Source organism: Lygodium microphyllum, chromosome 17 (genome assembly GCF_053477565.2).
Source record: "Lygodium microphyllum isolate KBCC chromosome 17, Lygodium_microphyllum_v1.1.10, whole genome shotgun sequence".
NCBI classification, from domain to species: domain Eukaryota; kingdom Viridiplantae; phylum Streptophyta; class Polypodiopsida; order Schizaeales; family Lygodiaceae; genus Lygodium; species Lygodium microphyllum.
The window spans coordinates 82,497,570-82,525,035 of NC_141151.1; the positions used below are offsets into that span (position 1 = coordinate 82,497,570).

General features: G+C 41.6%; 1 protein-coding gene across 1 annotated transcript; it reads left to right on the forward strand.

Annotated features, from left to right (window-relative positions):
• Nucleotides 1-952: 952 nt before the first annotated feature.
• LOC148022099 (OVARIAN TUMOR DOMAIN-containing deubiquitinating enzyme 5-like) lies at nt 953-18,933 on the forward strand. Its single transcript, XM_087697738.1, has 2 exons — nt 953-1,138; nt 17,865-18,933. The coding sequence occupies exons 1-2, from the start codon at nt 1,014-1,016 to the stop codon at nt 18,736-18,738; spliced, it is 999 nt and encodes a 332-aa protein (XP_087553864.1). The 5' UTR covers nt 953-1,013; the 3' UTR covers nt 18,739-18,933.
• Nucleotides 18,934-27,466: the final 8,533 nt, after the last annotated feature.

Consider the following 27,466-nt stretch of genomic DNA (forward strand, 5'->3'; position numbering starts at 1 on the left):
GAGAGGCTTTAGCTACTCTCAAGTCTATTAGAATCAAAAGTTATGGCTAGGGTAAAGGGGCCAATAATGTGTCAAAAAAAATTAATTGTTGAATTCATGCCGAAGCTATGATAGATTCAGGTTTCAATGACTTGCATAGATGCGCCTATGAAGTGACACCTTACTAAAAAATTCATGCACCATTTGATTGCGGATTTGATGCACCATCTGATGTTGTAGAAATGAACAGTTGTAGAAGATGCAAAAAATACGCCCATAGATCTAAAGAGATCGCATTGAGGACCAAAAGTTTGGCAGGTTTGAATCTGCATCCGTTGAGCAAGCTTTTAGAACGTCACTAAAACCATGCCATCAAGCCCTTGAAGTTGTGCACATGTATTGGCCCTCCATTGTTTTATTTTTGGGGGCCACTAACTTATTGGCCCTTGTACCCTATAAGATAGGGTTCAAATTGCTTAGCAAGGCAAAGCAACGTTTTGGGTAAAGTACTTGACGCATCCAAAGAGATGCTTTTTGATATTAATATATCATATTCTTCACATAAATAAAAAGTTCACCTTATAATGTAGATCTTCACTCAATATACTAGATGTGAAATGATTTTATATTAATTGAATATCAAAACTTACATTGATAATTTTAGTTAAGGAGCACCCAAACCCTTGACTATACATTTTATGAAGTGGTCTCATTACAACGTCCATCTTCATGACCGGCCAAGTGGAGTCATAATCAACTTATTACATCATCCATTATACAAGATCTTGTGTTGCTACCCAGGAGAAGGGAACTTGTGACCTTAGGTTTATGACACCATTTCGCTACCACTTGACTCAATATATATTGTATACGTTTGCATTGAAAAATTGAAATACTTTTTATAAATGGAAAAAAGTCTAAAAAGTACTCCTTTACCCTACCTTTGAATTCATGAGCACATAAAAGCTCGATTTACAATCAACCCATTCTTGTAACAAAAATCTAGTCACTGTGTTCGTTTGCAAGGCGAAGCCATGGAGGAAGAGACGAAGCCGACCTCGCCGTCGGAATATGAAGACTCCACAGACGAGGCTTCATCGTCCGCCAAGGACGAACAGACCTTCAAGGAGACTAGGGCGGAGCTCCTCTCACGTCATCAGTACGCTCCATCGAAATCTTGACTTTTGTTTGTTTGTGCCTGCATATCTGCATTTTTCTAGTTCACCAATTTGCTTCTTTCATTCTTGAGATCTTTGTTTGTATAATGTTACTCATCGTAATGGATGCTGCACTGGCTCCACGTCTTAGACCTCGGAATGGTGTGCCATAGGGGAGTTGGAAGCTTCGCAATAATCATTTGCAAAGAATGGAGGTTGATGTGATTGTGGTTGCTTCCTTGATGTGGATGTTTCCTGCTGCACGCCAAGGTGTTTGGTCCTTTTTGACGATCAGAAGATTTTCTAAAGCTGCTGGTCTGCAATCACAGGTGGTCTTAGTAGAATGAATGATTTTGGGCAAGCAGAATGAGTTATTTTCATAAGTGCAATGCCCAAACTGCCAAGATATCATCTTAACGATGAGTATGGTAATAATGCTGATTTCATAATAGCAAGAGTTAGTGAGGATCTTTGACAAAGAATCATGAAGCTTGGTAACCACCATGATGGACAAAGATACAATTGCAAGCAGCGTGTAGTTTGTAGGACCCACCACCTCATCCAACATGGATGATTACAATTTGAACAGAAACTTCTCGTCTGCAATTTAACCACTACACTATCCTTGCGTCACAAGTGTTTGAAATGCTCAACAACTTTTGGCAAGTGCCACCAAAGTGGAGCTTCCATTGGCAAAGAGCATAGGGGTTGTCAAGAAATGCAAATGTAAATATGTATATGAAGATGAATATATGGCCATCAAATGCTTGCAATCTCAATGGATCAAGAAGAAGTGAAACCAACCTTCATTCTTGGCAAGGTTAAAAGGTGACAAATGACATCAAGCAATAAACATTGAAATTTGAAAATGTAAACTTTATCACTTCATCTTGGACAATGGACGTAAATTCGGTTCCATAACTAGCGCTCCTTGTGGTATTTCTTTATCTTGCATTATTGAAAGATTGTAGTACATTGAGAGAGGGTTAATCTCCTTTAATCTTCAATACAATTACTAGCAGGCTAGAGAGAGGCATTTTAGTATATTTAGCTTGCAAGAGAGAGGAAGAAGATGCTAGTGGTTTGATTTATAGCCATTGGAGAACCTTCCCAGGCAGCGAGGGGCAGGAGAAGACCAATCAATAGCACGTGATAGCATCTATAGGTTATTGAGACAAGGCCTCAACAATTAATGACCGATTTTCTTCAATTCTTTGCATCTACAAGTTATTGAGACATGGCAGCAGTAATAAATGACACATTTTTTTGAGTTCTTTGCGAAGAAAGTTTGAATTTTCTCTCTCCTCAGTATTCTCTCTCATCTCCCAATCTTTCGACAACCTTGCTTCGAAGATTACAACATTGAGATCACCAGAGACTGAGAAATTTCAGATTTCTTTGCTCTGTAGATCCTAATCTGCTAGAAAAATTAGGGTTTAGCAGCAGCCTCGAGAAATGTGCCAAAAATTAGAAGCTCCAAGACTTGGATTCAACAAGGTTGAAGTTGTTTTAAGTCAAATTTAAATGGAGGGATGGGTAAGACAATGAATTTGGGGTATCTTTCATTTCCATTAAAGTAAGTGAAGGTCAATTGATTGCTCGAATCAAGGGACAAATTAGATTGAAGACTTCATGGCCATTTTGGATAGCAAGGGGAGTTGAAATACCGAAAGGGATTGGGAGAATCCCATTGTATATCAACTTTTTTTTTCAATTAAGCTAACTAAATATGAAAAGGGGATCAATTTTGGGGCCAACAAGGTGTCCATTGTCCGAGATTGTAAGTTAATTTGCATTTTTCAGTTTTGTAATAAGTGTTATTGTTGTAACTAAGTTGTAATTAGGGAATTACCACCTATCCACGGAAGGAAGATTGGTTACAGTTTGGATGTCTAAAGGAGATGAGGAAGGGTGACTATGAACTATGATGTTCTTCAGTTGAGGTATGGGTAGTAGTGGAGTTAAGAGAGAAGAGTGTGGACGTAATGGAGAAAGAAGGGTGAAGAATAATTGAGGTGGTGTAGAATGAATGAAGTGACTATCTATTTATAGGCATAAGCTGTCTAGGGTGGCACACCACTGTGTGGGTGCCCACTGAAAGAATGACTAAAATGTGGACACAAGTCCTTTCTGAGGGCCCTAAATGAAGTATGTAAAATTGAAAAAGTGGTTTCTCAACACCCCCTCTCAGACCCAAAAGGGGAGGAAGAAAGAGGAGTGAACAAAGATAAAGATGCAAAGGATTTTGGAGATTCAAGATTTCCACCAGAAAGGTAATCTATAGTAAGGAACAATAGACGAGATGAATTGTAAAACTTGACTCCACCTCGGGAGAGAAGTCACTAGGTTTGTAACTCCATGATGGAAGGAATTTGAAGGCCTTGTTACCAAGTCACGGTTAAACCTCCAAGGTCCAAATCTAGGCGATGCTTGAAGATCTTGGGTATCAATAGGAGAAATGACTGCTCGAAGGTAGTCATCCCGAAAGAGTAAATGATGGTTGGCGGAGTCAACCTTATTCCGTTTATGCAGGTTTCATACTTTCCAGTGCAGATTTCAGCCATCAGTCTACCTCCACGTGGTTGTCCAGCCTTCGCGACTGCTGCCACCACTTTATCTAGCCTTGCAGTGCCCTGGCGCCTTCTTTCACTTGTCTCTCATTGTTTGGTGCCATCCCTCCTGTTGTGTTTGGCCCAGTTTCTCATCGCCAGCACCTCCACCTTTATCTGTTCTCCGCGTTTGCAGCTTCTAGCTGTTGGCGACAATAGGCAACCCTCCTCCATCAAGCGATACTTTGTCTGTTGCGTTTGTAGCCTTCTGGGGCCGCCCTCTGCCCTCTGCCTTCTGCATCTTCTACAGCTTGTGTTTGGTTCTCCAGTAGCCTTTGCTACCATCGTTTTGCAGTTTTCTTTGTCACGAGGACGTGAAAATTTGATGCCTTGCTTATGTTTAATTGACATTTGATTAAAGGATTAATCAAATTTGCAATTAAAAGATGCACATGTGAGGTGCAAGCTACTTTTTCATAGTTGAAGGTCGAAGGACCCTGTGAAAAAGATGGGTGTCAAAGGAAAAAGTTGTAACAAGTTACACTTGTTAGATTCTAGGTGAATTTTGGTGTCAGTTTGCCCCTAGGACCATTAATTGGCCATTAAGTGTCAGTGGTGACACTAGGGACTAGGCATTAATTAATGGATTAATGCTTGTCCAAGGGTCAATTAATACATGGGACCACTTTGGGTTGCAAATGGCCTAGCCAATTAATTTTTGGATGGGCAAGGTCAATTTTCTTGGCGTGGATTAAGAGCTGAATTAATTTTCAAATTAATTAATTTTGAAAATCAATTAAATGGCTGGAAATTGTTGAAAATGGATTAAGAAAGCTGCCACTTGGCAAAACTTTCCCATGCAAGTGGGGGAAAGGCTAAATAGGGCTTAAGGGAGAGGGAAATCTCGTTTTTTCATTTTGGAGCTGTTGGAAATAGGTGTTGGACTGTTGAGGCCAGCTCTTGGGGCCAATTCCCAGCCATTGGAGACCATTATGGTGATGGAGATTGCATATTCTTGACCTTGGGAACCTGACAATTGCTGCTGATGCACTTTCTCCTAAAGATCACAGTCTCTGATGCTCCTATTGTTGTTGGTGCATCCATTTGGGGCTGGTACAGCAGGGTAGCAACTGATTTTGATCAGTTCGCGATAAATCTCAAAATTTTCTCTCTTTACTACATTCTCTCATCTCCTTCACCTATGCTCAGCCATTCTCAGCAATTCTCAGCGATTTGGAGGAGATTTCAGCCATTTTTGGTGGGTTGATCTGTAATTTTTGCAGTAAACCCTAATTTACAACACAAATTAGGGTTTAGCAGCCACATTGAGATTCGTGCCAGAGATTGAAGGCTCAAGGGACTGAAATCAGCGGCTGATAATTGAAGATTATCAAGGGATTTTAGGAGCCAGCCCATCTCGAATTGATTTGGGGCAGCATTTGGCCAGCTAATGGCCAAATTGGAGAAGAAGTCCTGGGTGAATCAAAGGGCTAATGACCCAAAAGGCTTGCTGGTCATTTATGACAGCAAGAGCAATTGGTTAGCAGGAGGAGGTTGAAGAATCTCAAGCTGTACTCCTTCCAATTGAATGAAAGCTAAAGAAATACCCCAAGGGGCGCCAGTTTTGGAGCCAATAGGGAGTCTACTGTCCAAGAATGTTATGGTAAAGTGTGTATTTCATTTTATGTTTATTTATTTATTGCTGTAATTAACTCTTAAATCAGGTTATCACCACCTATTCCAAGAAGGAAGGTTGGTTTCATGGTTCCATTGCTGGGATACATCAAATCTCTTGATTTGGTGGGCCCGAGGCACCTGATTGCAAGCCAAAGCTTTGTGCTAGTGTTGATCTTTGTGCTCAGCTAAGAAATTACAGCAAGATGTCTTCATACAGTGGGATGCAATCAAGCAGTAATGATGCCTCTCATGATGCACATTCACATGGGGAAGAAGGAAATGCAATGCCTGATCTTTGACAAGGCACGAATCATGGACAATATGCTGAAAACGTGGCTAAAGGCCAAGATGTTGGACCCTCAATGCAGAAAGAGGATGATGATCAACAAGGGGAAATGGAATTCGATGATGCATTCAAGAATCGAATGAGGGCAGCAGTCAATATCTTTGCTGAATTGGCAAAAGATCCTCAGTTTACCCGGTTTTTGAACACTCCTACGAAGGACAAGGGCAAGAAGAGAAAATCCTCTTCTAGAACTTCGGGACAGCAAGATGCACCAAAGAACAAGCCAAAGCCTTCTCAAGATGCTCCTAAAGATGCTCATGGTGAAAAGTAGTTGGTGCCAGTTGGGCAAGAAATGCAAATGCAAGTTCATGATGTAAATGCTAATCCTATGGTTTTTGGACAGCAAGGTTTGCATGAGAATTTGGGGCAGCCAGCTTATTTTGGTGGTAGCACAATTTTTCATGCTATGGTGGGTGAGCGACCGAATGTGGGAATGTATGGCACACCTCCCCATAACTTTCAGCAACCAATGCATGGCTTGCATAACCCAATGTACTCGGGTATGGCTCATGGAATGCATAATCCGATGTATGGCGGCATCGGTATGATGCCTGGTGTGCAAAATCACGCATATGGGTAAGCATCGGTACCCCGTCGTGCTTTTGGGGCACAAGGAATAAGTGCTGGTCATGCAAATGCTCCGTTTAATGTTGGCTATCATGGAAATTGCCTCTACACTAGCGGATACACTATGCCTTTCGTGTGAGCTTATTGAGGCCTTTTTATGGTGATGTGCCTAAGGATGTATCTGCTGAAATTCAATCCAATGTAGAGGAGCTGAATGAGATATTGGTATCTGAGCAGATTTTGGCACATAAAGAGAAAAGGTCAAAGGTAAAGCTTCCATAATCTATTGGGTGAAGTTTCACAACTGTTTACCAATGGATGCTAAACGGATGGAAGAGGATGACTTGGCAGACCATCCTCAGTTGTTGCAGCTTTACCTTGATGCCTTTCACTTAGCGCCGACTCTTTCAGGTTCAGCGGGGCAAGGGTCCAGAGTACCACTTGATACTCAAGGTGGAGGTAGTACTTCCACTCCTCTAGGAATGGATTGCTCTCGTGTATAGTGGATCTCGGATGTATTCAGCATGTATCCAAGGTACTGTGTTGACAGTATGTTTGCCATGAGGTCACCATTCAATGGACTAGTCACTGTGGTATGCATGCAGATGGGTATGGTTTTCACTGCAGCTCTGAAATTGTACATTTGCATCAAGTTATGATCACGATAGACTGATTTCCGAGTGCTAGTTTTCACTGTATGATCATTAGTTTCAGTGGTATTCAGCTGGTTCTATGGACAGCAACATGTGTACTGAATGCCATTGACAATTCAGCCATGGTTTTGGCTCAGTTTATGCTTTACTATGGTTGTGTAGTTAGCACTGTTGAGAAACAAGAGTTTGGGATGCATCCGATGAGTTTCTAACAATAGTTCTAGACTATTGTTGAGCTTTATGCTATGTTTATACTGGCTGGAAATTTTCAGCAAATGGTGGGCATATGAGATAGTTAGCCAGCAGTGGCTAATGTTGTGTTGACTATGATGCCTTGTGATTTCCAGTGTAATATTGTTTGCTTTGACACATTACAGTGCAATCGAGGACGATTGCAAGGATTTCAAGGGGGTGGTCTGTCACGAGGATGTGAAAATTTGATGCTTTGCTTATGTTTAATTGACATTTGATTAAAGGATTAATCAAATGTGCAATTAAAAGATGCACATGTGTTGCACATGTGAGGTGCAAGCTACTTTTTCACAGTTGAAGGCCGAAGGACCCTGTGAAAAAGATGGGTGTCAAAGGCAAAAGTTGTAAAAGTTACACTTGTTAGATTCTAGGTGAATTTTGGTGTCAGTTTGCCCCTAGGACCATTAATTGGCCATTAAGTGTCAGTGGTGACACTAGGGACTAGGCATTAATTAATGGATTAATGCTTGTCCAAGGGTCAATTAATACATGGGACCACTTTGGGTTGCAAATGGCCTAGCCAATTAATTTTTGGATGGGCAAGGTCAATTTTCTGGGTGTGGACTAAGGGCTGAACTAATTTTCAGAATTAATTAATTCTGAAAATTAATTAAATGACTGGAAATTGCTGAAAATGGATTAAGAAAGCTGCCACTTGGCAAAACTTTCCCATGCAAGTAGGGGAAAGGCTAAATAGGGCTGAAGGGAGAGGGAAATCTCGTTTTTTCATTTTGGAGCTGTTGGAAAGAGGTGTTGGACTGTTGATGCCAGCTCTTGGGGCCAATTCCCAACCATTGGAGACCATTTTGGTGATGGAGATTGCATATTTTTGACCTTGGGAAGCTGACAATTGCTGCTGATGCACTTTCTCCTGAAGATCATAGTCTCTGATGCTCCTATTGTTGTTGGTGCATCCATTTGGGGCTGGTACAGCAGGGCAGCAACTGATTTTGATCAGTTCGCAACAAATCTCAAAATTTTCTCTCTTTATTGCATTCCTTTAGCCTATGCTTAGCCATTCTCAATAATTCTCAGCCATTTGGAGGAGATTTCAGCCATTTTTGGTGGGTTGATCTGTAATTTCTGCAGTAAACCCTAATTTACAACACAAATTAGGGTTTAGCAGCCACATTGGGATTCGTGCTAGAGATTGAAGGCTCAAGGGACTGAAATCAGCAGTTGATAATTGAAGATTGTCAAGGGATTTTAGGAGCCAGACCATCCCGAATTGATTTGGGGCAGCATTTGGCAAGCCAAGGGCCAAATTGGAGAAGAAGTCCTGGGTGAATCAAGGGGCTAATGACCCAAAAGGCTTGCTAGTCATTTATGACAGCAAGAGCAATTGGTTAGCAGGAGGAGATTGAAGAATCTCAAGTTGTACTCCTTTCAATTGAATGAAAGCTAAAGAAATACCGCAAGGGGCGCCAATTTTGGGGCCAATAGGGAGTCTACTGTCCAAGAATGTTATGGTAAAGTGTGTATTTCATTTTATGTTCATGGACGTCACACTCCGACATTGCTCTGCCCTTGAGCACACTGTACACTCATACATTCATTTACAGCATTCATTCACTTCAGAGTTGTGTTTTCTCTCTCCCTTCTTCTGTTTGTGTTTGAGTTTCTGTGTTTGAGTTTTGAGTTTTGCGTTCAGGGTTTGAGTTTTGCCGTTTGTGTCTGTGTCTGTCTCTTTGCGTTTCTCTCGTCGTACACTTTGTGTGTCCTCAGTGCAAACCCTAGCAGTTTTCTTCACAAATTCTACGTAGGGACACAAAGTACAATGATAACTTAACAATATACGGCAAATCCCACAACCGTGGATTGTAGGTATAGACAACAGGACTAAAAGGTTATGAATGATCCCACAATCCGAGACCGTAGGTATGGATACAAGATATCAGAATTACAAGATCTCCCTCGACGGGGATGAACAAGATACAAGACAACATTAGACAAGATCTCGTACTATGAGATTATAAGGTGATAGGATAGCGGAAGTATAATGGAAGACAAGACTAGATACCATGACTTGACAATAACTAGAATTGGAACTCAAAGGTACTTACTTAGAGGTCTTGATTCCTTGAGCTCCCAAGACAAGGAGTGGCTTGGTGGTTTGGTCCAAGTTTTGTTGGATTTTTGTTATGAGTTTCTTTAATTTTGAGAGGTGCTCTTTGGAGATATTTTGTAGGTTCCCAAGTGTGATCATTGATATTATATCATTTCTAGTGAACAAGGTATTCCGATCAACCTCGGGAGATCCTCGAGTCTAAGAAATGCTCAATCTCAAATTCTTCACGATCTTCAATTTGGACAGGTGTTGGGCGATTAGATCTCTCCCCCTCAGTGGTGAGCTATGGTATGGCGCGAGCAAGTAAACATGGAAGATTGGGTGGATCTTCATGGTGCTCGGGAGTTGGAGTCGGTAAGCAACTGGGTTGATTTGGGCTATGATAGTGAAGGGTCCAAATCTCTAGTGGTCTAGCTTGTAGAAGTCTATGTAATTTGAAAATGTATTTGAGGAAGAGTTTAGCGGTAGCTGCACCTATGATGGTCTTGGTGTTAGGGATGAAATGTGCCATTTTTGTGAACTAGTCTACCACAACAAGAATAGAGTCATATTTGTTTGATTTGGAAAGATCTGTTATGAAATCCATGGATGGAGAAGACCAGGGTTGCGTTGGAATGGGCAAGGGTTGTTGGAGGCTATGTGGTTTGTGTCAAGGTACCTTGGCCCCGTTGCATGTATCACATGATTTTATATATACCTTAATTTCTTTCCACATCTAAGAGCAAAAAATTCTTTTGAAATAAGCTCTAAGGTCTTATTAACTCCAAAGTGCCATGTTGTTGGGGTGTCATGGCATTGTTGGAGTACTTGGAGTCTTAGCTTTCTTGGAGGGATATAAAGTAGACTTATAGAATAACAATCCATTAGTTTCCTGAAACTCACAAACTTTATTTCCTTTTTTCTTTTGATTTTGTCTCGACATTGTTGGCCAAATCATCATGCGGCAGGGCTTGATGGATTAACTGGATCAAGGTAGGGTTGTCTTGGTGACAATTGGAGATGGCTGCTAGGTGGAGATGCTTGGCTTGAGTAGCATTGCTTGTTGTTGATCAAAAGCTTGTTCTTCTTTCTTAGGTGCTAGGTAGGATCTTCTTGATAAAGCATCTGATTGACATTATTGGCGTCCTAGGTGATAGGTGATGACTAAGTCAAACCTAGATAAGAAGTTACTCTAGCTATGTGGGTTGCTATAAAGTATTCTAGATTTTTGTAATCTATATAATATGGGGGGCACCCTCTAGATGATGACGCCAAGTATCAAAGGCATCTACAATGGCAAGGAGTTGTTTGTCATGGATCTCATAGTTTCTCTCTAGAGGGAAGAACTTTCTTGAGTGGAATGCCATTGGATGCATATAACCATCATCTTCATGCTGGGACAATACGGCTCCTAAGGCATAGTCTGATGCATCGGTCTCCAAGAAAAATGGCCTGGTAGGATTTGGGTGGACTAGGATTGGTGGGTAGTGGTGAAAGCAGTCTTCAGGGTCTGGAAGGCCTTCCTAGCTTCTGGTGTCCATGAGAACTGAGTTTCCTGTGAGTTTGGTGAGTGGTGTGACTATCTTTGAGTGATCCTTGATAAATATCTTGTAGAAGTTGGCAAAGCCAAGGAAGCATTGGAAATTGCGGACACATGTGTTAGAGTTCATAGCCTGTTTTTTAGGCAGCAGCACAGTCGGTCCAGCAGTCGGACCAGCTGCACAGTCGGACTGTGCAGTCGGACTGCCACGTGGCAGTCCGACTGCCTGCAGCCATTTTTATCAGGTTGCGCCCCATTTTTGAGCCCCGTTCTAGGTGATTTTTCGCCTATTTATTGCTGACGTTTTCAGCAGTCTGGCCATTCTTCTCTGTCGCAGATTACAGACCGGTGCCGTGCAGATTTCTGTCTCTGTTCACAGATTTCAGACAGCAGACAGTGCAGACTGCAGCAGACTTCGAGGTGGACAGCAGGTCGCATCGTCGAGGTGGAGACACGCAGTCCAGCACACTGCGCCCGTGTATATCTTTGTATTCAGCATACTATATACAGCAGATCTTCATTGTACACTGTCTCTTTCTCTCCCTTTTTCTCTCTGCGTTCTCTCTCTCTCAGTCCTACGCTTCCGCACCGCTGCACTCTGACATGGTATCAGAGCAGTGTTTGAGGGCTGACTGAGCGCAGAATCAACCTGAAAAGGAGTTTCCATCGCGACACAAATTTGCGTTTTTTGCGTTTAAGGGCAGACAGGAGGGTTGCGCCTTGGAACAAGGCTGAAACGAGTGTGGGCGCACAGGAAAGGAGTACAGGTGGTGGATTTGCTGCTGTTTACTGCTGTTTTACGCGGAGAAAGTTTGAGTTTTCAACCTAAAAGTGCAGGTTTTGCTTTTTCATCGCCTCCGGCGGGTGAAGAAGCTTCGGGACGCGGAAGAGCCTTAGCAGGCTGAGTTTACCCAGTCAGAGGGGGCTGCTTTTGCGTTTGAGAAGGCATTGCAGGTGAAGATGTCTACAGAGATGGACTTGGAGTTCCAGGCGATTATGGACCGGAAGGTGCCTGTCTTACCGGCTCTTCCTACAGATCAGAAGCTCGACGGCGACAACTACCGCATTTGGCGCGTTATAATGTTGGCCATTCTGGAGTCCTATGATTTGGCGGAGTTGGTACAGGAAGATATTGACCGGCCTTCGGTAAGAGATGAGTCCAAACTCTCTTCCGATGCTCGTGCGGAGTTGGCCAGGGCCCAGTCTCATTGGGACAAACTGAATGCCAGGATTCGATCCTTTCTCTTTCTATCATGCACTACAGCCGTGATCGCTCACATCGAGCACTTGACGGTGGCTCGTGAGATATGGCTGGAGCTTGATCAAATGTACAATCGGATGACCCTGATGAAGAGGGTTTCTTTGGAGGTACAGATGCGGACCTTGTCCGTCAATAAGTCTTCTTCGCTAAGGGAACACATTAACAAGCTAAGGCAGCTACAGATGCAGGTTCAGAATGCGGGGAAGCCAATTTCCTCCGAAGATATGGCGATTACACTCTTGTCCCAATTGCCGCCACGATTCGGTACATTTTACTCTGCCCTTATTGCTTCGGGGCGAGAGTCTACTCTTCGGTGGGAAGAGTTGGTTCCTATGGTCTTGGACCAAGAGGAATAGTTAAAGGGACAGAATGCTTCCAAGACGGAGGCGTTGACAGGTCAAGCCTCTCAGAAGAAGGGGAAGGACCAAAAGAAGAAGAAGGGGGATAACAAGTCCAAGAAGGACAAGGAGAAGGACAAGGACAAAGACTCCACATGCCATATTTGTGGAAAGACTGGCCATTGGAAGAAGGATTGCCCTGACAAAGACTCGAAGGACACCAAGAAGAAGGAAACCAAGGATTCTGGAGTGGTGGCTGCACCCTCATCAGCTGCATTTCTACATTTAGTTGTCATTGAGGACGCTTCACCGAATGCTTCTGATGCTGTGATGGCGGCTCCCCAATCTCGAGAGTGGATTATTGATAGTGGTGCCTCACGGCACATGACTCCTTCATCAGATGGTGTTGCCCAGCTGCGACCTTCGCGTGGGCAGGTTCTCATTGGAGACAGCTCTTCAGTTTCTCTTGCAGGTCGGGGTAAGATGCAGCTTATTCCGGATGGACGAGGTGGCACCCATACCTCAGAGGTTTTGCATGTACCAAGATTGGGGTACCATCTCCTTTCAGTTCATAAGATTTGCTCCCTTGGTCTTTTGGTGGAATTTGACAGTTCTACTGTGCGAGTCCTTGATCGTGAATCGAGGAAGGTTCTATCATCTGGATATGAGGAGAACGGCATTTACAAACTGAAGTCTTCCACTGCCCTCTCTTCTCTTCTTCTTACCTCACAGTCACAGTCTGAGTTATGGCATGCTCGGTTTGGTCACCTGAACTATGACTATCTTCGGAAGGCGTCACGTGGACAGCTTGTTCGAGGGTTGCCGGATATAGTGGTGAGCCAACAGCCATGTGTCTCCTGCATACGGGGGAAGCAGCATCGGGATGCCATTCCCCACACAGCTTCGCGGCGGTCTACTTCACCGATGGAGCTAGTATCTACGGATCTATGTGGCCCTATGAGGAATGAGTCCCTGCGTGGGAGCTCGTACTTCATGCTGATCGTGGATGACTACAGCAGGATGACATGGGCCTATTTCTTGGCACTAAAGTCAGAAGCTTTCTTGCACTTCAAGGATTGGCTTCTCTTTGAGGAGAACCGATCAGGCCGGAAGTTGAAGACCTTGCGATCCGACAAGGGAGGTGAATTTGTGTCTAATGAATTTGCTCGGTTTTGTGCAGATAGAGGGATTCACCAGGAGTTTGCCAATACCAATACTCCTCAAGAAAATGGTATTCTAGAACGGAAGAACCGCAGTGTGATCGAGATGGCGCGCACCATGATGGAGCACCGACAGACCCCTCAGGTTCTGTGGGCCGAGGCTGTGGCTACTGCAGTCCACATCCTTAATCGATCCCCTACTTCGGCCGTGGAAGGGATGACTCCATTTGAGGCTTATTTTGGGACGAAGCCAGATGTTTCTTACTTTCGGGTCTTTGGGTGTGATGCCTATGTTCACATTCCCAAGGCTCACCGTGACAAATTTGAAGCGGCTTCCCGAAAACAGGTATTTGTTGGCTACAGCTCCCAGTCCCAAGGCTACCGACTGTATGATCCCGTCAAGCGGGATGTATATACTAGCCGTGATGTGCGGTTTGTGGAGGTTCCGGCTTCGTCAACGGGTGAGGAGCATCCCGTTCTTGGAGATCCAGGGGAGAGTTTGGCTCCTTCTACAGTTCCACTGGAGCCTGTGCCGTTTGATTATGATTCTGTTTCTGACACAGAGTCTACTGTTCCACCGGATCCTTCTGAGGAGTTACCACCGGTGGACATTCCAGAGTCTTCTACTGATGGAGAACGACGAGGGGAGGTTCGGCCTCCTCCTCGCTGGGCCCGTGACACACTCCGTGATTCAGGGATCGAGGGGGTTCCTGAGGAGTGGGGACCGCAGGATGGTCCGCGGCGGTCACGGAGGCACCAGGCGCATTCTTCGGAGCTTGTTTGCTCCAATTATTGTTTGATGTCCCGAGTTATGCAGGATCGAGAGCCCACCTCCGTGAAGGAGGCTTTACAGTCCGCCCCATGGAAGAAAGCTATGGAAGCTGAGTTGGAGGCTATTGAGAGGAATGGCACTTGGTCACTCGTGCCGCGCCCCCCGAAGAAGAAGGTGATTGGAGTCAAGTGGGTCTTCAAGACCAAATATCTCAGTGATGGTACTTTGGATAAGCACAAGGCTCGCCTTGTTGCTAAGGGTTTTGCCCAGCGCCCAGGGATTGACTGTCATGACACCTTTGCCCCTACAGCTCGTATGGCAACCATTAGAGCTGTTCTTGCTTTGGCTGGCCATAGGAGATGGCCTGTTTATCAGCTGGATGTGAAGTTGGCCTTCCTGAATGGTGACTTAAAGGAGGAGATCTACATTGAGCAGCCTCCTGGCTTTGGTTCTGCGGATGGGAAAGTCTACAGGTTGAAGAAGGCCCTGCATGGTCTCAAGCAGGCCCCGCGAGCTTGGAACGAGAAGATTGATTCGTTCCTCCAGACTCAGTTGGGATATCGGCGGTCCAAGGCCGATCCGCAGCTGTATGTTCACACTTCCGGGGAAGGTTGTGTGCTGTTTGTATTATATGTTGATGATTTGATTGTCACAGGTGATGATGCACAGCAGGTCCAGGAGACAAAGTCAGCTTTACATCGGACGTTCGAGATGACGGATTTGGGGCTACTCCATTTCTTTTTAGGACATGAGATTTATCAGTCTCAGAGGGGGATTTTTCTCTCCCAACAGAGATATGTACAGGAGCTCTTGGTGTCTTTTGAGATGGAAGATTGTCGGGCCCTCTCTACTCCTATGGATCCGAACTGGAAGGCCACTTTCCACTCAGCTTCTCCTTTGGCGGATGCTTCCCGCTATCGACAGTTGATAGGGTCCTTGATTTGGCTTCTCAACACGAGGGTTGATCTATGTTTTGCTGTTGGGCTCTTGGCAGGGTTCATGAGTGAACCTAAGACGGTGCATTGGCAGGCTGCTCAGAGGATACTTCGGTATCTGAGGGGGACGTCTGATTTGGGGATTCATTACCCCGCAGGGACAGATGGGTCAGATCTTGTACTTGCAGGTTGGAGCGACTCGGATTGGGCCGGTGACGTGGACCACAGGCGGTCTACAACAGGTTACTGCTTTACTTTGGGTGCAGGTGTTATTTCATGGAGTAGCAAGAAGCAGCCCACGGTAGCCCTTTCGTCTACTGAGGCGGAGTATCGGGCCGCATCTTCCACCACATGCGAGATTGTGTGGCTTCGGAGATTGTTGGAGGAGCGGAGATTGTTGGAGGAGCTTGGGTGCCCCCAGACTCGTCCTACATTGCTGCGATGTGACAATGAGAGTTGCATTGCCTTGGCAAGAAATCCTGTTTTTCATGCCCGGACGAAGCACATTGAGATTCAGTACCACTTCATTCGAGAAAAGCTTCTGGATGAGACCATCACTGTGGAGTATTGCAAGACGGAGGATAATCTTGCGGATTTGTTTACGAAGGCGCTTCCTCAGGCTCTACTTCGGCAACATTCCAGATCCCTCAGGCTTCTGCCCTGTCCAGGCTCTGAGAGGGGGTGTTAGAGTTCATAGCCTGTTTTTTAGGCAGCAGCACAGTCGGTCCAGCAGTCGGACCAGCTGCACAGTCGGACTGTGCAGTCGGACTGCCACGTGGCAGTCCGACTGCCTGCAGCCATTTTTATCAGGCTGCGCCCCATTTTTGAGCCCCGTTCTAGGTGATTTTTCGCCTATTTATTGCTGACGTTTTCAGCAGTCTGGCCATTCTTCTCTGTCGCAGATTACAGACCGGTGCCGTGCAGATTTCTGTGAGGTTCACAGATTTCAGACAGCAGACAGTGCAGACTGCAGCAGACTTCGAGGTGGACAGCAGGTCGCATCGTCGAGGTGGAGACACGCAGTCCAGCGCACTGCGCCCGTGTATATCTTTGTATTCAGCATACTATATACAGCAGATCTTCATTGTACACTGTCTCTTTCTCTCCCTTTTTCTCTCTGCGTTCTCTCTCTCTCAGTCCTACGCTTCCGCACCGCTGCACTCTGACAACATGTGGGTGTTTGCCAGTCAAGAATAGTCTTGATTTTCTTGGGTTCCATAAAGATTCCTCTCTGGGAGACATTGTACACCAAGAATTTCACTTCTGTCTGATGAAAAGAAACACTTCTCAAGTTTTGTATAGTTCTTTTTCTTTGAGCTTTTCCAAAACTAATCTTACATGGTGCTCATGCTTCTCCGGATCTTTTAAGAATATCAAGATATCTTTCAAGTGTATTACTACAAAATCATCTAGATGCTCTTGGAAGATATCATTCATCATATGTTGGAACACTACAGGCGCATTGGTGAGATGAAATGACATAACAACATACTCGAAGTGACCATATCTTGTGCAGAAGGCTGTCTTCCATTCGTCCCCTTCTCTGTTCCGTACAAGATTGTAAGCCCCTTGTAGATCGATCTTTGTGAAGATCTTGGCTTTTCCAAGGTGTTCCAAGAGCTTTGGTATCAACGGCAAAGGGTATTGATTCTTGATTGTTATCTTGTTGAGTCCTCGATAATCCATATACATTCGAAGTGGCACGTCTTTCTTCTTCACAAACAAATTTGGGGCTTCAGCACAAGAGACTTTGAGTGCCTAATGAATCCCTTGGCTAAGTTCTCATCAATCTTTTTGTGTAGTTCAGCTAGAATGAGGCATACGATAGTGAGTCATTGGCTGCATGGGCACCAGCACTGGCTCCTCTCTCCAATAGGAAGACCACTTGAAGAATGATGATGACTGAATGAGAGGAGGAGAGGCCACTGAATAAATAGGCCCTAAATATGGCAAATATGGCAGCTGGTCGGCCAGCAATAAATGCCTAAATAATCACTCATATGACCACTATAAAATGCCTAAATTACCCAGTAATATTAGGCATAGCCTAGACTCACACGAGTTGACTAGACTGCTAACAGTATGCTGACTAGAAATTGGTTAGGCTATAATGTTCTAGATATTTTTTTCTACATAAAGCAGATCTGCCAGCTATGTTGCGCCTTGTTATTCAATGGTCCTCGGTGACAAAATCAGCTGCAGTTGCATACAAAAGTTCTCTGTTTTATTGTGTGTTTTGCTGCATGGGGCATTGGAGAATATTTCTATCTGGATGGGCCCTTTTTATTGATAGGGCGACTCATTAAAAAAAAAAGAATGCTGAAAGAGCATAAGTATGGAGCAGATGGTTCAGACAATGGACATGACTCAGCACTGCTGAAAAGCAAAGCATAGAGTGCTTAGAGTATGGATAAAAGAATAATCACGAGTAGTTGTAAACATAATCATTCCAGGAATCACATATGAATAGGATGAACTACTGAGGATACTGATAAGGTATGTAAATGCTGTACAGTGATGACAAAATTTTGTTTGTGTGTTTCTTGTAATTTTTAGTACAAAATGATGCCTCATTTAACCTGGCAGATTAGTTCTGAGATCATATCTCATTATCCTTCGTTCCATTTTCAGGAAAGAGAGAAAAGAACTTCAAAACCGGGAGATTGTGCTGAAGAAAGCAGCTGCAAAAGGGAGCAAAGCAGAACAAAAAGCAAAGAAAAAACAGGTTGAAGAAGAAATTTCAAAACTTGAAGCAAAGATGTTATCCCGCCATGCCAAAGAATTGGCGAGTGTGGATGAAAATAGTGAGGAGACTGCAAGCTTAGATGGTGTACTAAAAACTTTATCTGGATTGTCAGCTTCAACCCAACAAGGGCAGAAACCATCAAAGGCACAAAAAAGGAGAGATAAAAAGGCACAGCAAGATGCTGCACGAGAACAAAGGATCCAGGAAGAACAGAGCAATATTGTCAGCAATCGTGTGATTGAGGATCAGCAACTTGAGGGGAAACTGCGCCCCCTTGGTTTAAGACTGAAGGAAATTAAGCCTGATGGTCACTGTCTCTACCGTGCAGTAGAGGATCAATTATCTCTTTATCCAGGAACTTGTCCTCAGTCCTCATATCAAGAGCTAAGAGAACTGGCAGCATCTTATATGCTTTCTCATGCGGATGAGTTTATTCCATTCATGGGCTCAGAGAATGATGATGTGGGTACCCATGAAGCAATATTTGAGAGGTACTGCAAGGAGGTGGAGTCAACAGCAGCCTGGGGAGGCCAGCTAGAGCTTGGTGCTATTGCTCATTCCTTGAAAAAACATATCATAGTATTTTCTGGGGACTTACCAGAAGTGGAGATGGGCAAGGAGTACGAGATGCCACTTCCAGATGGTGAGGAACCAACAAACCCGAGTCTTAGATTATCCTATCATCGTTATGCCTATGGACTTGGGGAGCATTATAATTCTGTTGTACCATTGGTGCCTAGTTCATTTCAAATCACCTAGAGGCTAGTACTTGGGCTATCTTGGCCATTGAAATGTGCTTAATTCTTTTTCAAATTTGTGTGATGGAGAGGTGAATCTGGTTTTCAAGCTCCATCAAAATGGAGTAAAGTTACAAGCTTCTAGACTATTGTCATGTATATCCTAATTGTCAAGTTGAAAGAAGGCTATTAAGCAGCAGTTGACATTTGGTGTGAAGGTTAGTGTGCTTGTTATATTAACAAAAGAAATGATTGAGTAGATGCAGTGGTAGCATTTTACCTGATTCAACTGCCATATTATTAATATCAGTGGTGCTTGTATCATTTTCAATGGATACATTACAGCTGAACATCTTGCTTGTTGACTCCTTGTAAGGATGTGTATTGAGTTCCAAAGTTGTCATTGAAGGTCCAGGGCTTGCACGGCATGTGTTCTTTTCCTTTTTTTGTGGTTTAACACCTTTGATAATAACCTGCATGTAAATAGTACATCTTCTAAGAAGATCAGAATGTTTAGTGATGTTTAGAAATGTGTGCTATCTGGAAGGTTGTTAAATCATATGAAACCCTTATTTTGAAAAACCATGAAGGATGTTAAATGTGGCTTTGCAACTTGAGATCAGTATGTTTTTAATTGCATGTAGTATTTGTCAATAAGTATTAACTGGATGGCAAATGCTGGATTACAATTAGCATCGCTGGGGAGTTGTTCATTGTAGGAGGTACATAATTGTGTTGAACATGCTCTACCGATGGTTGGAGGAAGCTACAGTAAGGGTGAGACAAGCCATTTTGCAAAACAGAACGTATGGTCATAGCAGGTTATCTGACAACTTGGTTAGAGCTGAGACTAGAAAGAGGCAGAGAGGAGTGAAGGCAATGGTGATTGCCATCAGAAAGGGGTAGCACTAAATCAATTGGGCTATGACCCCATTGGCCTGTTTGGCATTGGTTATGTGTTGTCAACATCATTGTCATATGATAGTGTTTATATGGTGTTTGTTATGCAAGTATACTAACCCAATCATACAGAAGGATCTCTCATTCAAGGAAAGATGCCAAGCATGTTTTGACTCACATATCTTCTCAAGAAAGAGCATATTATTAATTATTAATCTAGTTGTGGAAAAAATTGAGTGAAGCCCCCTAAAAACATGGTATGCAATGTGAATTTTTGGTCCTACTTTATAGAGAAGGACTGTATTAGTGTGTAGGTTCAAAGTTTTCAACATTTTTGAACAAAAGTCAAGCAGCTGGACTTGAGACTCTAGAATGCTACTTTTTGAAGTGATTATTTTAGAATGTTGCACACACATTTTCCTTCTTTTCCCTCTTTTTTTTTTCCCCTTGTGGGAAGCACATCAGAACACATACTCTCTACCTTGATGCCACCATAGCTGACATAGATTTGTTGCTCTTTGCACCCTTGGTCCTTGTAGATATAGAAATCTCTCTCTCTCTCTCTCTCTCTCTCTCTCTCTCTCTCTCTCTCATCAATCCCACCTAAGACCTCCAAAATTCCTTCTACTTTCTCTCACATTGACATACACAAAGAGAGCTCTCTCTCTCTCTCTTATCAATCCCTCATAAGACCTCCAAAATTCCTTCTACTTTCTCACATTGACATACACACACACCAAGAGAGAGAGAGAGAGAGAGAGAGAGAGAGAGAGAGAGAGTCTTTTACGAAAAAAAAAGAGAGTCTATTTGGGAATTTGGAAAATTTCCATCAATATGGGAATTCCAAATCAAAATGGATTTCATGAATTTTTGGAATTTCATTAATTTGAAACTTAGTGCAATGAATATTATTGCTTATGGTTATTTCAAGACATTAGGAGAAATATGGACTCTTTTTTGCCCCTTGAGTGAATAAATAAATATAGGCCTAACCAATGAGAGAGCTGGGATTTCAGATTCATGTAACATAAATTTTCCATCTATATCTTGGCCCAAATCTTCCCTCAGTAATAAAATAAGGGAAAATGTGGGGAATACAATGCTGACACTTATTGGAAGCTTGTGACTCGAATTTTTATTTTTTTATTTTTTAATGTTTTTTTCATTTTTTCCCTTTTCAAAAATTTCCTCTTTTTTAGGTAGAACTCAAATTTATCATATCTTTTCTCACTTTTTCTTTCCTGATGAAATCTTACAGTTTCATTGTTGCTTATTCTATTTGTAACCCTGTGAAATTTCATTTCCTCTACACAAACACAGAGGGAGTTTCACATGTTTTATGAGAGCAGAGCTTGTTCTACCAAAGCTCTAAGATTTTTGTCATAAAACTTTACATGTATATTGTTTTCTTTCATGGATGTTCTATGGTAAAGTTTTATCTCGTTTGGACAAAACCTGTGCAAGTTATGTGCATTCTTTGATATGTAATTTCTTTTGTTTTGGTACTCTAAGAGCCTCTTACAGTAAGAACAATGATATTTTGAACACTCAACTTCTTTTTCAACATTTTACAGTTTCTTTGTAAACAAAGTTACAGGTATGTTGTCTTGTTTTTTTGTTGCTTCATAGTTAAATTTTATCTCGTTTAGACAAAATGTATGCAAGCTATATGCATACTGAGTTTTTCTTTGTTTTTTTACTCCAAGAGTCTTTGAGGGTGGATAACAATGATTTTTTAAAAACTCAACTTATTCTTAATCTTTGGGCTTCTTTGCAAAGAGAGCCACATGTATATTGTCACTTTTTTCTATTGCTCCATAGTTAAGTTTCAACTCATTTGGACAAAGCTTATGTAAGTTATATGTATACTTTGACTCGATATTTCTTTTGTTTTTGTACTTTAGGAATTTGTTAGTGACGGAACAATGGCCTTGTTATAAGTCAACTTCTTGTTCAATATCTGCGGGCTTCTTTCTGAAAAGAATTATAGGTATAATTTTTTAAAAAAATTGCTCTATTTAAATTTCATTTCATTTGGAGAGAATATTTGTAAATTATACACATGCTGATAGGTAACTTTTCTATTTAGTTATCATAAATGTCTTCACGGAGGAAAAACATCAGTAATATACTTGTAGTGGAGGTCTTCAATAGGAAAGACAGTAGTGGTAATTGGATTTGTGATAAGTACTATAAGTTGGATTGGATTTTGATGCACCCAAGTACTCGAGGGAGTTTCAAGGTCAGGCGTAAGGATGTTGCAAACCCTAGTAAACATTGGAAATGTAGAGTTTTAGAGTTCAGAAAAGTGTTTAATGGAACAAGTACAATAACAGAAGTGTTGATCCAATATGTTTATATGCACAAATAAATATCTGTTCACAACAATAACTACATTGAAAATTATAAAAATAATAATAAGTTTTTAAGTTTTATAATTGTTTATTCTTTTGCAGTTTTTAAAAATCTTTGCAGTATTTTAATTCAATCTTGTTTTACTGATAGCTTTATATCCATCAACTTTGTATGAATGGTCGAATGTGGAATGTTTGAGCGACAAGATACATGTTTGGCATGAAGACATATGTTCTTTGATCTATGATAACTTTGTAAGTCAACTTGCAAATCAAAAAATATATTTTTATAATTCATTGTATGTAGTAGAAAGCTAGAGATTGTAGCATATTCCATTGCTGCCACTATCTAGTGGTGAATGGTTGATTGGTATAAAATTTGACATTAATAGTGCTATGAAACCCACCATAGGCTTCAAAGATGTGCATCTTAGTTGGTTTATTTCATTCTCATTGTTTGTACATTTGTTTGGTTCATGTGATGTTTTGAAGAAAACAAAGATTACTTATCAATGCAAGTGTCCATTCGAGGAATGGATGAGTTAACTATTGGGTGAGTCTTGGCAAGTCAAAAAAACATATTTTGATAAGATAATTGAATACAAGGTCAACCAATTTGATTTCACATTCAGGTAAATCTTTTTTACTACTTTGAATGATTTGATTTAATCGACATAGGTCTTGCTTAGATGAATTTTTATGTTATTCGTATTTACTTATTATTATTATTATTATTTATTATAGGTATTTCATCGCTAGATAAACTCTGTGCATTCGCTTTCGATATAGAAGATGACGACTTTTGCGAGGGAAGTGGATTAGCTTGGATCAAGATACCCAAGATAAGACACATACAACTCTCATAGATATGGTTATCTTGTGGAATGGTTATAATCCTTTTGTGATCAGTGCAAAGACTCATTGGTCCATTTCTTTTTCAAGACAAGAAATCTAATTAATGTCCAATGAGCCCCACTGTAACTTCTATTTCAAGTTAGATAATATAAAAGTTAAGATTCGTAGTGAGCAATTCATGACATGTAAACAATGTGCTTCTTCACATATCCTTGAGATAATCTTAGTTTACTATGATTTAAGCATGATTTAAGAATGAATATAATTTTTTTAAAACTTCGGAGTACTTTTAATTTAGATAATCTTAGTTTACTATGATTTAAGCATGCGATAATACATACTATAATTAGTCAATCGTGTTGGTTAAAATTATAATTAAATTGTAAGTTGGAGTTCTATAATCTATGTAATATTGTCTTTGCATAATGATATATTGTAGCTCATCTCTTCTACTTATTTCTTAAAATTAAATATTACATTGGATCCAAGGAATTTTAAAAGTCTTTCAAATTTTTTTTCTTAAAAAATTTCTATATTTTCTGTAGTTGGATTTGAATATACTTTGTGATCCAAGTATATTCGAGGATATAATAATGTAGAACGAAGCATTTGTTTGTATGAGTAATTTTAACGGTAACTTTGAAGTATTGAAATAAAGAAACTAAGATAAGAGTTTTAATTTAAAATTTTAGGGTTAGAAAATAATCTTTTTTTAAAACCCTAGATACATAAAAGCTATAACTCCAAACTCATTTTCACTTTCATTCTCTACTTTCCTACACTTGTACTCTCATTTCTTCTCTCTTTGTGTGTCATGGCTACCACTCCCGCCTTCGCCGCATGGATTAGCTCCATACACTATGTACACATAGGAGACCAGATATAACCTAGGTTTTGCGTGACCTTGAGTCTAGAGAGCTCGCCTTCTGCCATAGACCCTAGCTCTAGTATAATGGCATCGTTTTGTGATGCGGCAAACCCTCTCACTTGCTCTATTCTGGACTCTGCTCTCAAATGGGTCCCCATAGATTTCTTATATAGTTTACGTGTTGGATCAAGCCATGCAAAGGTAATAAATTGAGCCCTCGTGCATGTGGAATAACATCTCCGTATCAGAGCAGTGCCCATCTCATCCCAGGACCATGCCACGATGGATCTCATCGAGTGTGATGTAGCATTTGCTATATATGTTTTGTGCACTCAGGAGCAAGATAGTGAGGAAGACATCGGCACACCCTCTCGGCCATAGCTTGAGTATTTCGAGAGGGAGTCTGAAGAGATCATACTCGATCCGAGAGTAGAGGTAACACAAAGCTTAATCACTGTGCACCCACCTCCTTGCCCTATTGAGATGCCGATAAGTGATAAGCCACCCCTCGTTTCTCTCCATGCTATCATCATTGAGAGAGTGAAATATTTACTTATGTAGGATATATTATAAATTTTGGAGCTAAGGGAAGAAGAGCTATATTGTATCATGGTGCGTGATGCACCTGATGATTTTATAGATTTTGATATACAAGATGTGGCAGCACATGTTGATGAGGTGGCTCGATATGATGGCACGAGTGTCGATGACATCTCTGCCATTGTGAGTATCCAAGAGCAGATTGAGAATGCGACGCCACAGTATGAGATCTCAGACGAGGAGTTCGAGCGATTGCAAGAAAGCATTTTTGGACCTCGATCCAACTATGGAATACCTTCCCAAGAGAGAGACGAGGGTGGCCCAATTGTAGGAGCAGACATGGATGCTCCATTACAGCAGTAGATAGATGATGCAGAGAAGGTAATGTTATTGGATTCATATCAAAATTTACCAGTAGGGCCTCCAGGGCATCGGGAGTGTGCACATCAAATTTTACCAGGATCGGGTCCCCCAAAGCTGCCTTGGAAAAATTTGATATGCACACTCCCGATGCCCTGGAGGCCCTATTGATAAATTTTGACATGAATCTGATGTATATATCTTTACCACACTCCATGCATAGTGAGTTTGACACAGTGAGTCTGACACTGAACTTGTGTGATGCAGGACATTGTCTATATAGATGAATTTTCATCTAGACAAGGTAGCCGATCTAGTAGCCAAGGAAGGGTGCAGAACTCGGCAATGGAGTATATCAACTAGCTTGTGAGCGACATTATTGTATTCCATAAGAGATGCTCTCCAACTTTTGCTGAGAACTTCTTGAAGTTGAGGGCACTAAAACAAAGGTTGGTCCCTTCAAGACCATTCCAACGAACTCTAGCTTAGAGAAAGTAGTGTTGCTTCGACGTTCAAAGTTCCTCTACTTATTCTCTAGTACTAAATAGGTCCGGGCAACTTTTTTCCATGGTGGCCCGTGGCATGGTTGCTGGTGTTGAAGACTCCAATGCCATTAGGTAGGAACTATTAGGGAAAGATGTGTTGGTGCCTATGGCTATGACCATGGGGAGTCTAGCTCAAAGAAGCCTATGAGAGAGTAGATGTACTTAGTGCCAAATGATATCTCATCACCAATGTAATGTAATTTGTAATCTTCTCTTGAAGTAATTAAAATCGATATTTGTTGGATTTGCGTGCAATGTAGTTTTTCATGTGCATTATTTATTATTGTTTTTTACTTGAATGTTACGTTTATTTATCAGATTTATACGCAACACGATTGGTACCCTAAATTTAATACGTAGTGCTTTATCGAGTTCATGCGCAACATGTATTCGTTCGAACACATGTAACGATAACTCAAAGACATAAATAAAATAAATAACAAGCGAATTAAAAAAAACGTGTCGAAAAATTGTATTCATATTCATAACATTTTACATGGGATCCATTACAACTAGGGTTTTACAAAATCTCTTTGGAAACTACATTCTGTATATGTTTTGGTAGTACACCCTTATCGTTGTTGATCTCCGCGAGGACTATCCTTCCATCGCGGAAGAACCTCACTATCCGCAAATCCCTATCGGTGACGGTGACTCTCCTTGCATGTACTGTTGCAGACTGAGTCTTCGAACAAGTCGATGACGTAAGCTTCGACAGCTTCTTGTAGTGCAAGGAGGGTTTGGGTAGTCCAGCGATCGGGTTGTTGCAAGCATGTTCCATTTGGGAAGTATCTCCTACTATTCTTAATGAGTATGCCGTCCATAATCTCATGCACTAGCTTCTGGAATGGAGGTGCGTAGTCTTCTGATAATGGTGGATCTCACAAAGAGCCACTGTGCCTAGCTTCCATTGACACTTGTGATGCTGGCGTGGTGGTGATGTTGGTGGTGGAGCTGGGGAAGGTGGCCTCTGCATAGGATTTCTAGGGGGGTGTCTCTGGGCCGCTTGCTTGGTGCGTGCCATGTCTTCTAGGAGAGGAAACTTAAAACTCAAAAGTGAAATGTGTAAAATGAGGTGAAACTTAAAAGTTATAGCAAAACTTTCAAAAAACCCTTAAACCTGAATTAATGTATCCAAGCTTTGAAAAAATATGACCAGTGATCCGATTGATGTGAAATTTTACATGTAGACTCCTCTAGGGTACATCAACTACCCAAAATTTTTTTGGCCTCATCAGAAGCTCTGGGACATCTGTATGGAGATTGGCTTCTAGGGCCGTGAATCCCTCTGGATAGGTGTCCCAGAGACTTCTAATGGGCCAATTTTTAAATATCCATGAGTTTTTATGATGCCTGGCATGTGGGTGAAGTTTCACCAGATTTTTATTTATAAAATTGACGGTTCAATCATTTTTTGAAAATCCATTAACCGGATTATACTTCACTGATAACAGAAAAACTCACTACCGCACCAAGTGTGCACAACTACATATTAAATGTGTTGTCAATCAAACTGCATGAAATCAAACTGCATGAAATATTGAAAACTTAAAAATTCATAAAAAATAAGTCATGGGTCAAATGGAATATCACATATCGGATGTAGTGTTGCCAAATCGCTAAATACAGTAAAGATATAGTGCATCGGCCCATGTACAACTGATCACTAATATGTGTGTGATTGCGCATTGAGTTTATCCTTAACAAAAATACTTTCAAAATTAGAAACTTGAAAATACGCACAATGCAAATCATGGAAAAATAGAATATCAAATATCAGATTTGGTATTACGAAACCATGAAATACACGGTAGATAGTGCATTGTACCAAGTACAACTAGAGCTAGGCAAAATTTACCTCTATTTTGTAGACCATTGCTATCAAATACTTGAAGGTCTATTGGAAAGATAAACCAAAACTAAGCTTCTTACAATCTACACTAAACCCGAGCTCAAAACATAGATCCAATTACAAGGTAGCTTCTCAAAGCATATTATTGACATTAAGATTAAATGCATCCTTGTTGTTGTGAATCCTACGAACAAGAACCATATCTATGGGCTTAATAGTGATACTTTGGGCATGAATGGCTAAAACTTGAGAATCACCCATTTGATTAATCAAGTAACTGTCAGTTGCTTCTTGGAGAGCAAGCAAGTCTTGGCTTGACCATCACCCCACATTCCTTGCCTAGTTCCTTGAAAAAAACTTGTGATGATGCCCTAACTGCAGATCTTGCAGTATTTCTTGCACCAACCTAGAGAATGGTGCCTTAAGAATAATCAAGTTGGTACTCTTTTGGAAATTTCTTATCTCACGTAGCGCAG